We start from the raw sequence: 15,251 nt of genomic DNA, 5'->3' as shown, positions 1-15,251 counted from the left end.
GAAATATCAAGTGGCCTTTATCAGGAATAAGTCATATGTTATGCATTCCATAAATGTACACAGGTTGTCTATAATTCACTGTAACAGCAACACATACTACTAAATCACTGTTTTCAAATGTCTATGTTTTAATGGCTGTGTGACTGGCCTCCAGAGTGGCCTTTCACTGGCCCTGCACAATGGTGAGGATGAAGGGCAGCTGGGGCGGCAGGGTAGCCTAGAGTGTTGGACTAGTAACCGAAAGGTTGCAAGTTCGAATCCCCGAGCTGACAAGGTACAAATCTGTCGTTCTGCCCCTGAACAGGCAGTTAACCCACTGTTCCTAGGCCGTCATTGAAAATAAGAATTTGTTCTTAACTGACTTGCCTAGTAAAATAAAGGTAAAAAATATATATATATGATGTATTCTGTGTTGGTTATCCTGTCTGATGATGTATTCTGTGTTGGTTATCCTGTCTGATGATGTATTCTGTGTTGGTTATCCTGTCTGATTATGTATTCTGTGTTGGTTATCCTGTCTGATGATGTATTCTGTGTTGGTTATCCTGTCTGATGATGTATTCTGTGTTGGTTATCCTGTCTGATGATGTATTCTGTGTTGGTTATCCTGTCTGATGATGTATTCTGTGTTGGTTATCCTGTCTGATGATGTATTCTGTGTTGGTTATCCTGTCTGATGATGTATTCTGTGTTGGTTATCCTGTCTGATGATGTATTCTGTGTTGGTTATCCTGTCTGATGATGTATTCTGTGTTGGTTATCCTGTCTGATGATGTATTCTGTGTTGGTTATCCTGTCTGATTATGTATTCTGTGTTGGTTATCCTGTCTGGTGGTGTATTCTGTGTTGGTTATCCTGTCTGATGGTGTATTCTGTGTTGGTTATCCTGTCTGATGATGTATTCTGTGTTGGTTATCCTGTCTGATGGTGTATTCTGTGTTGGTTATCCTGTCTGATGATGTATTCTGTGTTGGTTATCCTGTCTGGTGGTGTATTCTGTGTTGGTTATCCTGTCTGATGATGTATTCTGTGTTGGTTATCCTGTCTGATGATGTATTCTGTGTTGGTTATCCTGTCTGATGGTGTATTCTGTGTTGGTTATCCTGTCTGATGATGTATTCTGTGTTGGTTATCCTGTCTGATGGTGTATTCTGTGTTGGTTATCCTGTCTGATGATGTATTCTGTGTGGGTTATCCTGTCTGATGGTGTATTCTGTGTTGGTTATCCTGTCTGATGATGTATTCTGTGTTGGTCATGTATACTGTGTTGGTCATCCTGTCTGATGATGTATGCTGTGTCCTCCTACCCTCACTGATTTACGACCAGAGCATAAAGAGCCTCATTTTGTGTCTCTCTAACTCTCCCTCCAGAGCCCAGCACATTCCAGAGCTACTACTCCAGGACACTACAGGCCCTGAGGAGGCCTCACTGCTCCCCCCCAGAACAGAAGGAGGCAGAGGAGCCTGAAGAAAAGAAGGCCCCGTCCTCGACAAAGATCCTCTCCATAAAAACATGAAGATGGGCATGGAGCAAAGATGGAGTCAGCGTGTACAGGTTTGACACACACACATAAGTTGAAGAACTGTTGGTGTGTGTGTGTGTGTGTGTGTGTGTGTGTGTCTGTGTGTGTGTGTGTGTGTCTGTGTTTGTGTGTGTCTGTCTGTGTCTGTGTGTCTGTGTCTGTCTGTGTCTGTGTGTCTGTGTCTGTCTGTGTACCATGACATTAGGTTTTATGCCCTTTGACATGGAAAATGAATGGCGTACATAATTTAGGAGTACATATTTTATTTTTTATTTTCATAAAAACAATTAGAGAGAGAGAGAAATGTCAAAGGGGATCCCAGCCAGGACGTTGGATTGGTGTCCTCCTGGTGTTTGATCGGTAGCCATTTTGATTACTATTCTTTTTTGGTACATTTATACACAGGAAGTACTGTATGATGGGACGGTAATGTCATTCAATTCACATCAAAGTCATATTCCTGCAGGCCACTACAAACCTTTTGAATCTGTTGTACTATATTTCAGAGGCCACTTTGTTTACAAAACAATCAAGACATACAGTGGCTTATAAACTTTGGCCGAATCGTATTCCATTCATGGTCAGATTGGCATTTTCAATCATAGGGTGAGGTGTGATGATCAATATTCAGAATACTGTGACAAGTTAAGTATTACCTGAAATAAATTCCCAAGGAAGACCTTGACACTAATAGAAAATACTATAGAGGAGTTATATACTTCAGAACTAAGAAACACCGTGGACTACAATGACATACAGTGGACTAAATTGTTCTCTGGAAACCGGCAAACACTGCCTACCATAGTTGTCAGTACAAATGACTACACATCACCTGTATCACTGCAGAAACAGTTTCTCCTTAATGCACTAATGAATAAACGTCAATATTCCTGTAAGTCTCTTCTAAATAACAGATAAAGATTGCATCAGTAATGATGTCAGTATTTTAACAATTGCGCGTAAAAAAAAAAACAATACTGAAATACAATTCAAGAAATTTAGAAAACATTTTTTTGTTTGTTCTTTTAAGTGGTTATATTTTCAATAAAAAAAACAAGATTGAAACATCACAAAAAAAATAAACTGCTGACTTGTAACATGTTTAAATTGTACAGATCAACACCCTAACACAGAGTTATCTCAGCTTGAATGGAGAACGGTTAATGTTCACTGACTTGCACTGTCTAAATCACAAGGTTTGCCATGGTAACAAAGCACATGAACATTTAGTTTCAGAACACTCGTTTTCTCTCAACCAAGTAAAATGTAAGCCTGTTGTATCTTGTAGTTACAGGGATAACGATTCGACAATCGCAAATGGGAATTTCAAGTCACACATGGGAATTTGGGATGAACTGTGGAAGATCATACACTATACAATAAGAAGCATTTATTCATCCCAACGATACTTTGGACATACAAGCCACTCTGTGCAACAAACCATCCTCATGTTTAATAGTCAAATTTGACCTTTATTTTTCATCTCACAAAGACATTAATCAACATTTTAAATTATATGTAGACTGTCTATAAAAATGCTACATTTGAAAAACTAAAACGATACTAATTATTAACCATGGAATCACACAATGGCCATGTATTAAGATGAAATATTTTGGTCAGTCTAACTGTATAATTCTTATTGGCACCATTCACTTGCCAGGGTAAAATAAATAAACTAAAATTGTAAGTTCTAATGGTGTAAGGACTAATGGTGTAAGGACTAATGGTGTAAGGACTAAAAATGTAAAGGATTCCTCCTAAAAGGACTCAAATTTAAAAACCCAACCGCCACAGGTTTGTTTACAGTTACATGGGCACGTGGTTATCTCAGCTAAAATACCTGTGCATGTTCAGTAAGTGTACCTGCGTAGGCATGAGGTAGTTCCTCTTTTAGGGAATTAGGATTTTACATCATTATTACATCAATTCAAACATTAACATTTTAGTTGGAATGTAACTTGTGAAATTCTAGAATCAGAATGAGCACACCTATTTAAACTCAAACTACTAGCAAGAGAACAGTTTTTTTTAAACCCTAACCGTTTGAAATGGGCAGAGGGGCAACGTAAACACCTTGTCAAAGAAGCCAACACATACATGTTCTGTTGCACAATAGAATGTTGTTTTGCCTTCACATTCCTCCTCTTCATATGCTCTCCATTCAGAGCCAGGAGGAACTAACTTGTTTGCAATTAGCAACAGGACATTGCACCACTTGTATATATATCTGTGATGTTGTAAGGCGTTTCATGTTGTGCTATGAGGTGTAATCAAAACTGCATCTTTGATAAAAAAAAAAATAAAAAAAAAAACGGATTCTCTTCTCGCTGACAAGAACTTCCCCGCTCTTCCTAATTCATAATGGCCGACAGTTAGACCAGAATCACAACAGAACACTCTAAAACACGCTTCATTATTTATTTCCTTCGTGTTTTAGAATAGTGCAATGTTTCAAGTTCACCAGCAATCACTGGTTAGAAAAAAATCAAAATAAGAAAAAAATAAATCGCAACAAAAACATTCCTATGAAAATTAGAAAAATAAAAACAAAAGTATATTCACACAAGAAACAGAGGTTCTGACACAAATGTCTTGATCAGTTAGTTGTAGAAAGAGACATTGATGCATTAGTTTGTCAGGAGCCGCATTACTACTGCGCTGAATGAGGGCAGCTGGCAGGTTATGGGTTCTCTTGGTCAGACCGCCTGAGATGGCGTGTGTGTGTGTGTGTGTGTGTGTGTGTGTGTGTGGACCAGGGCGTAATCCTTATGTGTAGGAATTGAGGCATTCCTTTGAACGAGACGTGAAGTCATGCAGCTCCTGCTCTTCCTTCAGTTTGATGTCCTGGTAGGCATGCATGCGACTGGCATCCTTTAGGTAGGCCCAGTTTGCTGAAAGAATCATGAGGAAGTGGATCTGGAAGAGAGGGCCGAGGTGGATGGCCAGTGAGCATGGTAAGATGCAAAGCAGGCTACATGAGGCAGAGCTAGGTCACACGCACGCACACACACACACACACACACGCACACACGCACGCACACACACGCGCGCGCGCACACACACACACAGAGAAAACACAATGTTAAGCAGACAACAGACACACCTTCAAAGTAATGCCATTATCCTCAACACTACTAACATGATTATTAAAGAATATTACAGAGACATTTAAAAAGGGGAGAGGGAGAGGAAGGGTAGTGGGGTTTTAGGTTTTGCATGCCAGCTTGATGATGAAGGTGGTTAGTAGAGGTTAGAGGGGCATTGGATTGTGGTATGAGATGGAACAGGTTTTCTGTCACTGGTACTGTTCTCAGTGTCTCTTTTTCATTTGAGAAGAAATATAAAACCATTGGGGATATTTTGTACACAAAGATTGTTTATTTTGTATAGAAAGAGAAAAATAATAACTACAAGTCTTCAAAAATCTTCGGAAATAATTAAATATTTATGGAAATATGGAATATAAGTAATCATAAACAGATTAAGGAATCCAAATGAAATAAAGTAAGCATGCAGGCTCAGTGTTAAAAAAAAACAACAACAACAGTGGCTCTTTAAAAAAAAATGTAATGTTTCTGAATGAGTCAAAGAGGAAGAAACCAATCAAAACTATCAGCTGAAGCTATGAAGGCATCAGGTCCCATAGCAATTACATTACTCCTCTAAAACAAGAACACTTCCTTTATGAAATATATGAAGTCATCAACTGAGGCTATATACCTTGATGGAAAATATACCCCTGGTACTGGGATTACCCTTCACAATACTAGTTATATGTGCAGTTATTGGTTTTGAAATGCTGTTCATCCTTGTCTGCGTCATCTTACGTGTGAAGACTATCTGTATCTATATATCTATATACGACTGAGGAACTAGTTTGTAATAGAAGCTTGTAATACTGACAATTCAAATTCACTGTGTAACACTTTGTGTCTTGCACCAAGAAAATACAAAAGTACACACGATCAATCCTAAAACATTAATGGGGGAAAGGCACTTTTCCAAGCCTGGCTGGTCTTCTGACAAATTGAACATTAGCAAAAAACAAATACATTTTCACCCCAAATTTAAGCACGATGGTCATGGCAACTGACGGAGAACTCCTTCATAATACAGTATTGTTCTCAGATTGTGTTTTTTGTCTTCCTCTTCCATGCCTACTGTTTATTAGCCAGAGTGCTATTCATTTAAGGGAGTTATTACTGATTTATTGTCCTAATCAGATCTTAACAAGAAATGGAGAAAAGCATAACTCTCTCAACTTTACACCACCCCATTCTTAAGACAATTCTCTTCAGGTACAGTTGGTCCTTCAGGCAAACCTATCTCTGGATAACACATGCTAAAAGATGCATACAATCAGCTATTTACACTTTAGGTGAAGGCTAATGGAGATATGTTGCTGTCTATTTTTAGTCCGTGTAGTAAGTGGCTGCTGTCTACTCAGAGCCGTGTCATAGACCGTGTCTCTGAACACCAGTTAAAACTTAGTGCAGCAGTCTTCTCGACTCTTAAACTTCAAAACGGCAAAGTTATAAGTGGTAGCCATCATGTAGATCAGCTGGTGGAAGAGAACAAAATACAGGCGGTAAGAGAACGCCCCAAGGACATGCATGTGCATGGCTGCCATATTTTGGCAACAACTGATGTTTCAACTTTTTACTTGTAAAAAAAAAAAAAACACAAGTACTAGTAAAATATTCATGTTTGTCACCTATATATATATGAGTTCAATGGAACCCTATGAAACACTCTTTGGTAGCAATCAGAGAGGAAAAAGGGACTGCATGGCCTTGACAGAGAATTTCCCTCTTCTATCATTACTCATTGTTTTCAAAACACCCAAGACGGGACTCTATACTCTTCGGAAATGGGGCGCCCTTAGTTCAAAGAACTCTGATGTAGTCTACACATGTTTATATCCTTACAGATATTCCCCTTTGTACTGTATAAACATAGCCATGTGTCCCGATACAGGACAAACGTCCACCCTGTTTCTACTTTCCTAAAATAAGTCTGGGGCCCGGGGCATCTAAGCAGATGGTTTACAGAGAATGGGATTGGAGTTGTGGAAAAGTCTACGGGTATTCTGCCTTACAGTCAGAGGTTACATAAACCATATGGGAAATGAGGAGAGGAGCACTGGATTCATGATCTACAGTCAGATACAAACTGCAAGGATGGACTGAAGGAGAGGATGAGAGCGAGAGAGAGAGAAGAGAGAGAGGAGAGAGAGAGAGAGAGAGAGAGAGAGAGAGAGAGAGATGAACTTACCAGAGCAATGACAGTGGCCCCGGCTCCAGCACATGCTATGATGTACAGGTGGTAGGACAGGTAGAACTGAAAAAGACATTCATGTGATTGAACACAGTACCAGTACAGTAACTCATTGTGAATACAGATGTGTGTTTTTCTGTGGCCCTTGCACTGTTATTGTGAGCATGCATCTCAAAAGTAATGGCACCCACATAATAGACAGTACAGTATATCACTGGTCAAAATAATGACTGAGGATGGGAGGAGAGATGCCTTACCTCACTGGTATTACAGATGTCTCCAAGTGTGGACCCACAAGCCTTGCCTGGCGATGCGTTCCAGGGGATGATACCTGCAGACAGTCGTTCAATTCAAAGGTTAATATTGACACAGCAAATTCCTCACATCATGTCATCAGTATTCATAGAATTCATATAGATACACAGTAAAGGAACCATCCTTATTTGGCCATAGCCACATATCACATTCAAATTTACGATATGGTTATAACTTAGATGAAATCTCCATTAAAATGTCATGCTTGTAGAGTGGAGTGTAACAAACCTGTACAAGGTGACACACTGGTCATTTTAGGCTGTTATAATGTCTTATTTCTGCTATAAAACCTGAGAGGAGACGGAGGATATCGAGCCAGAGAAAAGATGCCACAAGTGGTATTTGGTATTTTATTAGGAACCCCATTAGCTGTTGCGAAAGCCACACCTACTCTTCCTGGGTTCCACACAAAACATGAAACATGACATTTTTCCAACAATTGTTTACAGACAGATTATTTCACTTATAATTCACTGTTTCACAATTCCAGTGGGTCAGAAACGTACATACCCTAAGTTGACTGTGACTTTAAACAGCTTGGAAAATTCCAGAAAATGATGTCATGGCTTGAGAAGTTCTGACATCATTTGAGTCAATTGGAGGAGTACCTGTGGATGTATTTCAAGGCCTACCTTCAAACTCAGTGCCTCTTTGCTTGACATAATGGGAAAATCAAAATAAATCAGCTAAGACCTTAGACCTTAAAAGTCTGGTTCATCCTTGGGAGCAATATCCAAATGCCTGAAGGCACCACATTCATCTGTTCAAATAATAGTATACAAGTATAAACACCATGGGACCACGCAGCCGTCATACCGCTCAGGAAGGAGACGCGTTCTGTCTCCTAGAGATGAACGTACTTTGGTGTGAAACATGGAAATGACTTTGTGAAGATGCTGGAGGAAACAGGTACAAAAGTATCCATATCCACAGTAAAACAAGTCCTATATCGACATAACCTGAAATTCCGCTCAGCAAGGAAGAAGCCACTGCTCCAAAATCACCATAAAAAAAGCCAAACTATAGTTTGCAACTGCACATGGGGACAAAGATCGTACTTTTTCGAGAAATGTCCTCTGGTCTCATGAAGCAAAAAATAGAACTGTTTGGCCATAATGACCATCGTTATGTTTGGAGGTAAAAGGGGGATGCTTGCAAGCCGAAGAACACCATCCCAACCGTGAAGCTCGGGGGTGGCAGCATCATGTTGTGAGGGTGCACTGCTGCAGGAGGGACTGGTGCACTTCACAAAATAGATGGCATCATAATGGGGGGAAATTATGTGGATATAATGAAGCAACATCTCAAGACATCAGTTAAAGCTTGATTGCAAATGGGTCTTCCAAATGGACAATGACCCCAAGCATACTTCCAAAGTTGTGGCAAAATGGCTTAAGGACAACAAAGTCAAGTTATTGGAGTGGCCATCACAAACAATGACCTCAATCCTATATAAAATGTGTGGGCAGAACTGAAAAAGAGTGTGCAAGCAAGGAGGCCTACAAACCTGACTCAGTTACACCAGCTCTGTCAGGAAAAATGGGTCAAAATTCACCCAACATATTGTGGGAAGCTTGTGGAAGGCTACCCCAAATGTTTGACCCAAGTTAAACCATTTAAAGGCAATGCTACCAAATACTAATTGAGTGTATGTAAACTTCTGACCCACTGGGAATGTAATGGAATAAATAAAAACTGAAATAAATCATTCTCTCTACTATTCTGACATTTCACATTCTTAAAAGAAAGTGGTGATCCTAACTGACCTAAGACAGTGAATTTTTACTAGGATTAAATGTCAGGAATCGTGAAAAACTGAGTTTAAATGTATTTGGCTAAGGTGTATGTAAACTTCCGAGTTCAACTGTACATTTAAAAATGGCACATGTAGCCTACATATCAATGCATACACACAAACTATCTAGATCAAATAGGGGAGAGGCATGGCACCGTGAGGTGTTGCTTTATCTCTAATGGCTCTATATTATACTGTACGCTTTCTTGAATTTGGGGACTGTGAAAAGTCCCCTGGTGGCATGTCTGATGGGGTAAGTGTGTGTGTCAGAGCTGTGTGTAGGTTGACTATACAAACAATTTGGAGTTTTCAACACATTCATGTTTGTTATAAAAAGAGGAAGTGATGCAGTCAGTCTCTCCTCAGCTCTTAGCCAGGAGAAACTGGCATGGGTAGTTTTGTAATACTAATATTTACCACACTAACGTGTTGGCTCTCAGCCACTAAAAATCTCTCCTTATCTTTATACACACCATTGGAGGCTTCTGAGGGAAGAACGACTCATGATGATGGCTGGAACGGAGCAAATAGATTGGCATCAAACCTTGTGTTTGATGTATTTGATACCATTCCACATATTCCCCTCCAGCCATTAACACTAGCCAATCCTCCCCAATTAAGGTGCCACCAACCTCCTGTGATACACACCAATAGAAATCAGTGATCCACAGCCTCAACAGGCAACTGTACACATAAAGTATTGGAAACACCTGCTCTGTGTTATGGGTAGAAGGGACCCTGGATGGTTTTGGTCATATTCATTATGGCACAGCGTAGAGATAATGTTGCAACGGGAAGACAAAACAAGCCTTTCTTATTGGAAGAGTTCAGGTAATCCCTCTCAGTTTCAGTCTGTTTTCTTTCACATGGTGCCTAATGAAGATGACCTTGGCTGTAACTCCGGTTTTCCCTTACCGTACTGACGAACGTCGACACAGATGGTGTCCACGTTGGTGAGGTTAGCCACAGGTGACCTCATGGCGTTGCAGGTGGACCAGATGTTGTAGAAGAGGAAGACGGGCACGGCGGAGAAACCAAACACACCCAGCCAGGCGATACCCAGGATGTAGGTCAGGAACACAAACTGAGAAAACACACGTACAAAAATAGCATCACATTGGCATTAGGAAGATCTGGATCATAACTAGTATTTTCATAGCTGTTGTTTGTGTCTATTTGACCGGTAGGCATAAAAGAGAGGGCATGCTTTCGTGTCCGTTTGCGAAGAGTATTTACTCAGACGTCGTCATTATGTCATCAGCTTGTTTGATTGATCACATTAAAACAGAACTCAGGTGTCCACGTGGTTCGGGTTGAGTACATAAAAACAAAGACTGGCTTGTTGCATGAGTTTCGTTGTTTGGTGTAAGTTCAGTGCACGGTTAACACAGTCCAGTGGTTCACTTTAGTTACGTACCATGCCGCTAATACAGCGTCCACAGATGGTGGTCTTGAACTCGCTGTGCAGCTCCTTCACAGCGCTGGTGGTGTAGAAGCCCTCGGCCAGCAGGATGATTCCGTAGAGGAAGAAGAAGGAGGCGATGCCATAGATGACGTACTGCATCAGCTGTATTCTGTATAGGAGCAAATCCCACATAAACCCGCTCTGTGTTCTGTCCATTAGGGATAATCCAATATTATAATATAATGTTATGTTTCAGCCTCCAACATGAGGCTAGAGGAGAAACCGTAAATGTGACAGGTGTTTGGAGGACATATTGGCACGGTTTGCCTGCCCTCGAAGACGGTGTTTGGAGGATATATTGGCACAGTTTGAGATGGAACGGAGTTCCATGCAATAATGGCGCTATATAATACTGTACGCTTTCTTGAATTTGTTCTGGATTTTGAGACTGTGAAGATACCCCTGGTGGTATGTCTGATGGGGTAAGTGTGTGTGTCAGAGCTGTGTGTAGGTTGACTATACAAACAATTTGGAGTTTTCAACACATTCATGTTTGTTATAAAAAGAGGAAGTGATGCAGTCAGTCTCTCCTCAGCTCTTAGCCAAGAGAAACTGGCATGGGTAGTTTTGTTATACTAATATTTACCACACTAACGTGTTGGCTCTCAGCCACTAAAAACCTCTCCTTTATACACACCAGTGGAGGCTTCTGAGGGAAGAACGACTCATGATGATGGCTGGAACGGAGCAAATAGATTGGCATCATACCTTGGTCTTGGGCCTAACAACACCCGTGCCAAGATATCTTCCAAACACCGGCTTCTCTGGCATTATCACTTAAGTACACGTGACATTAAAACTTGAAAATTGAAATTAAAATGGGCACTCACAGAGACTCCCCTTAAACCTCATAACAAAACACTTGTCCTGTTCTTCCTCTCCTCTATGTTTCTCCTCTCTTGCTATAGACTAATGGATCTAAAAGAGGTCTCATCTGGGGTAAGGTGCAAGCAGAGGTTTTTATTTGATAAAAAAATAGCTGTTGTGATGAGCTCATTGAAGAAAAGATATCTATATAAAAGTACCTGTAATTCATTGATAGGGCTTATCTATGCTAGGCGGCTCAGCTCACTAAGACTAAAAGGGTTGTGCTGATTAAAGAAGCAATAAAACTGGCCTTCTTTAGACAAGTTGAGTTTCTGGAGCATCAGCATTTGTGGTTTCGATTACAGGATCAAAATGGCCAGAAACAAAGGACTTTCTTCTGAAACTCATCAGTCTATTCTTGTTCTGAGAAATTATCGCTATTCCATGTGAGAAATTGCCAAGAAACTGAAGATCTTGCACAACGCTGTGTACTGCTCCCTTCACAGAACAGTGCAAACTGGCACTAACCAGAATAGAAAGAGGAGTGGGAGGCCTCGGTGCACAACTGAGCAAGAGGACAAGTACACTAGAGTGTCTAGTTTGAGAATCAGGTGCCTCACAAGTCCTCAACTGGCAGCTTCATTAAATAGTAATCTTCACTGTTGATGTTGAGACTGGTGTTTTGCGGGTACTATTTAATGAAGCTGCCAGATGAGGACTTGTGAGGCATCTCAGTTGTGCACCGGGGCCTCCCACTCCTCTTTCTATTCTGGTTAGAGGCAGTTTGCGCTGTATCTGTGATGGGAGTAGTACAAAGCGTTGTACGAGATTTCTCGCATGTAATAGCCTTCATTTCTCAAAACAAGAATATGAGTTTCAGAAGAAAATGATTTGTTTCTGGCCATTTTGAGCCTGTAATCGAACCCGCTCCAGATACTCAACTAGTCTAAAGAAGGCCAGTATTATTGCATCTTTAATCAGAAAAACAGTTTCCAGCTGTGCTAACATAATTACAAAAGGGTTTCTAATGATCAATTAGCCTTTTAAAATTATAAAGTTGGATTAGCTAACACAATGTGCCATTGGAACACAGGAGTGATGGTTGCTGATAATGGACCTCTGTACGCCTATGTAGATATTCCATGAAAAAAAGCATCCGTTTCCAGCTACAATAGTCATTTACAACATTAACAACGTCTACACTGTGTTTCTGATCAATTTGATGTATTATAATGGACGGAAAAAATGTTATTTACTTTCAAAAACAAGGACATTTCTAAGAGACCCCAATCTTTTTAATGGTAGTGTATAACTGGTAGAAATAGTTAATTTTTTCAGGATATCGTTGTAAACATATAGCCACTACTACTGCCTGGATTGACATGTACGGGTTTGGGGGACCAGTTGTATCTTAATAATGCTCTACTCTGGCCATTCAGTTGGATACTTACGGTTAGCCAGGCCTTAATTATAGCTTATAGGATATCACTAGGGAGCATTGCTTTTCATGGACAGGTTAAGGTCAAGGACTCCTAGCCCTACTCATGGGGTCAGGGTTCGGTCACTCACACGTCGGTCAGCATGGCGTGGTCAGAGGTGACTTTGGAGAAGTGGTTCTCCAGGATGGTAAGGGTGCCGGTGAGGGCCACATGGCCGCAGCCACAGAACAGGGCCACGCCGGAGAAACATAGGATGGTGGCCACCAGCGATGCATACGGCACCCCGCCCAGACACTTGATGCAGCACTCGAAGCAACCTCCATGGAAACACAGAGAGAGAGAGAAACAAATAGGGAGAACAGTCAACTTGTTGATTGAATCTTTCACCACAGAATATTCAAAGCAGTAATTGTTGTCTTTTGAGAGAGACAATACATTTTTTATTTATTCTTCTGTGCGCTTTTCACTGGGCCAAATTGGCCATTTTGGTCATATTGGTCAACCTGATATTTCTTAAACCATTGCAAAGTCCATATAAGGGCGTTGTGTTTCACTCCATCATACTCAGAAAAGCTGACGTATTGGTCCAGCACTTAAATCATATACATGGTCATCTTCACACTAGTCCATGGGCTGAGTTTAGGGACAACTTTTAAGTTCAACTCACTGAAACATTCAAATGAGCCGTTGCATAACCAATGACAGTACAGTCGAGGTAATTTAATTATTCACTGTTCATCAGAACTCAGTAAGAACATGTACTGACTTTTTCAACCTCCTCTAAATGACTCATCATTGCAGACTCCCCACCTACCAATACACTACAAAAACTATGTACACACACTACCAACACACATGTAGCGTGAACAGTGGAGTGGTATTTTAATGAGGTATGAGTGAATGATGATCAAATCTTGAACTTGTGGACTACTCATCATGATAGAATGAGACTTAACTTGCCATCTGGTATGGGCATCTATCTGCCTGCCTGCCTGCCTGCCTGTCTGTCTGTCTGTCTGTCTGTCTGTCTGTCTGTCTGTCTGTGCAGCCAGGAAGGGCAGTCTATCCTGACTATTCATCGGCAGAATTAAAGTGCACTAATGGGAGGCAGACAGGTCAGTACTGTGCTGTGGTTTCCAGCCAAACCCTAATGGAAATCAATGGCTATTCATAATGGCAGAATGCAGAATGTACCTGTTTCGTGGTAGATTGTATCGTGGTAGATTGTATCATGGTAGACTGTGAAATGGTAGACTGTATTGTGCTAGATTGTATCATGGTAGACTGTATCGTGGTAGACTGTATCGTGGTAGATTGTATCGTGGTAGACTATCGTGGTAGACTGTATCATGCTAGACTATCGTGCTAGATTGTACGTGGTAGATTGTATCGTGGTAGATTGTATCATGGTAGACTGTATTGTGACTGTATCGTGGTAGACTGTATTGTGGTAGACTGTATCGTAGTAGACTGTATCATGGTAGACTGTATCATGGTAGATTGTATCGTGGTAGACTATCATGGTAGACTGTATCGTGGTAGACTGTATTGTGGTAGACTGTATCGTAGTAGACTGCATCATGGTAGACTGTATCATGGTAGATTGTATCGTGGTAGACTATCATGGTAGACTGTATCGTGGTAGACTGTATCGTGGTAGATTGTATCGTGGTAGATTGTATTGTGGTAGACTGTATCGTCGTAGATTGTATCGTACTAGATTGTATCATGGTAGACTGTATCATGGTAGACTGTATCATGGTAGGTGTAGTTCTGATGAACTAGCAGAGCAGTGCCTCTGGACAGACAGTATGTCAACAGTGCACAATGTGTTTGCAATAAGATCCATATATTTAGAAAGATGTTGTATTTCAAACAGCGGACTGTAGATGTGTAGCATGACCTGGTCCTGGTTGAGGAGGTGCGTATGTGAACGTCTTATTAATGTGTGTTCCGTAGAACTGTACGCAGAGATTCATAGATTCACCTTGATTGTGTCCCAGACAACTGTTTCCTCCATTGGATATGATCTGAATGGAGGCTTAGTAACTGTGTAGAGGACATGGCACTAAATACATTTACAGGCATGATTTCAGCATCACATTAACTGTCCATTGGTGCATGTTCTAGAATCTAGAGTCTATTCCAATGTAGAACTCTGACATTGAGAGACAGGGCATAATATGCCTATTGAAATCCAGACCTCTTGCATGAGGCAGGAATCCTGAAAGTTCGTTAGTGTTTATCCTCTTTCTCTGGCCTGACAAAGGACATTAAAACAGATATATTATCATCAGAGCAGGGCCATTCAACAGTTGTGTGTTGTCAGAAAGTTCATCCCGTAGCCTTTTGTGTCACAGAGGGATAAAAACATTTTTGTCCGAGGGCTGGTGAATAGCAGTTGCCATGGCAGCATGTTAACCACAACCCAGTGAGTGTGCTCGCAGCGAAGCCCAGCAGAGTGGTTAACTCGGCCCACATTTCCCACACAGACACACATGGCAGGCAGGGCCAGGGAGAGTGAGACGGGACCAACATGAAATACACCTCAGGCCCAGTCAAATACTACCTGGTATAGTTCTACCTGATATAGATCTACCTGATATAGTTCTACCTTGTATAGTTCT

At 40.9% G+C, this 15,251-nt stretch overlaps 1 protein-coding gene across 7 annotated transcripts in view; it reads right to left on the bottom strand.

The window, feature by feature from the left end:
* Positions 1-1,595: 1,595 nt before the first annotated feature.
* LOC110520610 (neuronal membrane glycoprotein M6-b) overlaps positions 1,596-15,251 on the bottom strand; it is a 50,442-nt gene continuing 36,786 nt past the window's right edge. For 3 of the 7 annotated variants that reach the window (XM_021598005.2, XM_036975236.1, XM_021598004.2), the window contains exons 2-7: positions 12,755-12,941; positions 10,331-10,487; positions 9,829-9,997; positions 7,061-7,134; positions 6,801-6,866; positions 1,770-4,442 (exon numbers count right to left, since the gene is read on the bottom strand). In XM_021598005.2, coding sequence (XP_021453680.1) covers positions 4,293-4,442; positions 6,801-6,866; positions 7,061-7,134; positions 9,829-9,997; positions 10,331-10,487; positions 12,755-12,941 — 803 coding nt within the window. In that variant the 3' untranslated portion in view covers positions 1,770-4,292. Of the gene's footprint in view, positions 1,622-1,769; positions 4,443-4,884; positions 6,088-6,800; positions 6,867-7,060; positions 7,135-9,828; positions 9,998-10,330; positions 10,488-12,754; positions 12,942-15,251 lie in introns of those variants that run through there. The other 4 variants (XM_021598008.2, XM_036975237.1, XM_021598006.2 and 1 more) reach the window with 2 other exon arrangements.

The sequence above is a fragment of the Oncorhynchus mykiss genome, chromosome 3 (genome assembly GCF_013265735.2).
Source record: "Oncorhynchus mykiss isolate Arlee chromosome 3, USDA_OmykA_1.1, whole genome shotgun sequence".
Classification (NCBI taxonomy): Eukaryota; Metazoa; Chordata; class Actinopteri; order Salmoniformes; family Salmonidae; genus Oncorhynchus; species Oncorhynchus mykiss.
The sequence above is the reverse complement of the archived record's forward strand: the minus strand, read 5'-3'. Positions and strand labels throughout refer to the sequence as shown.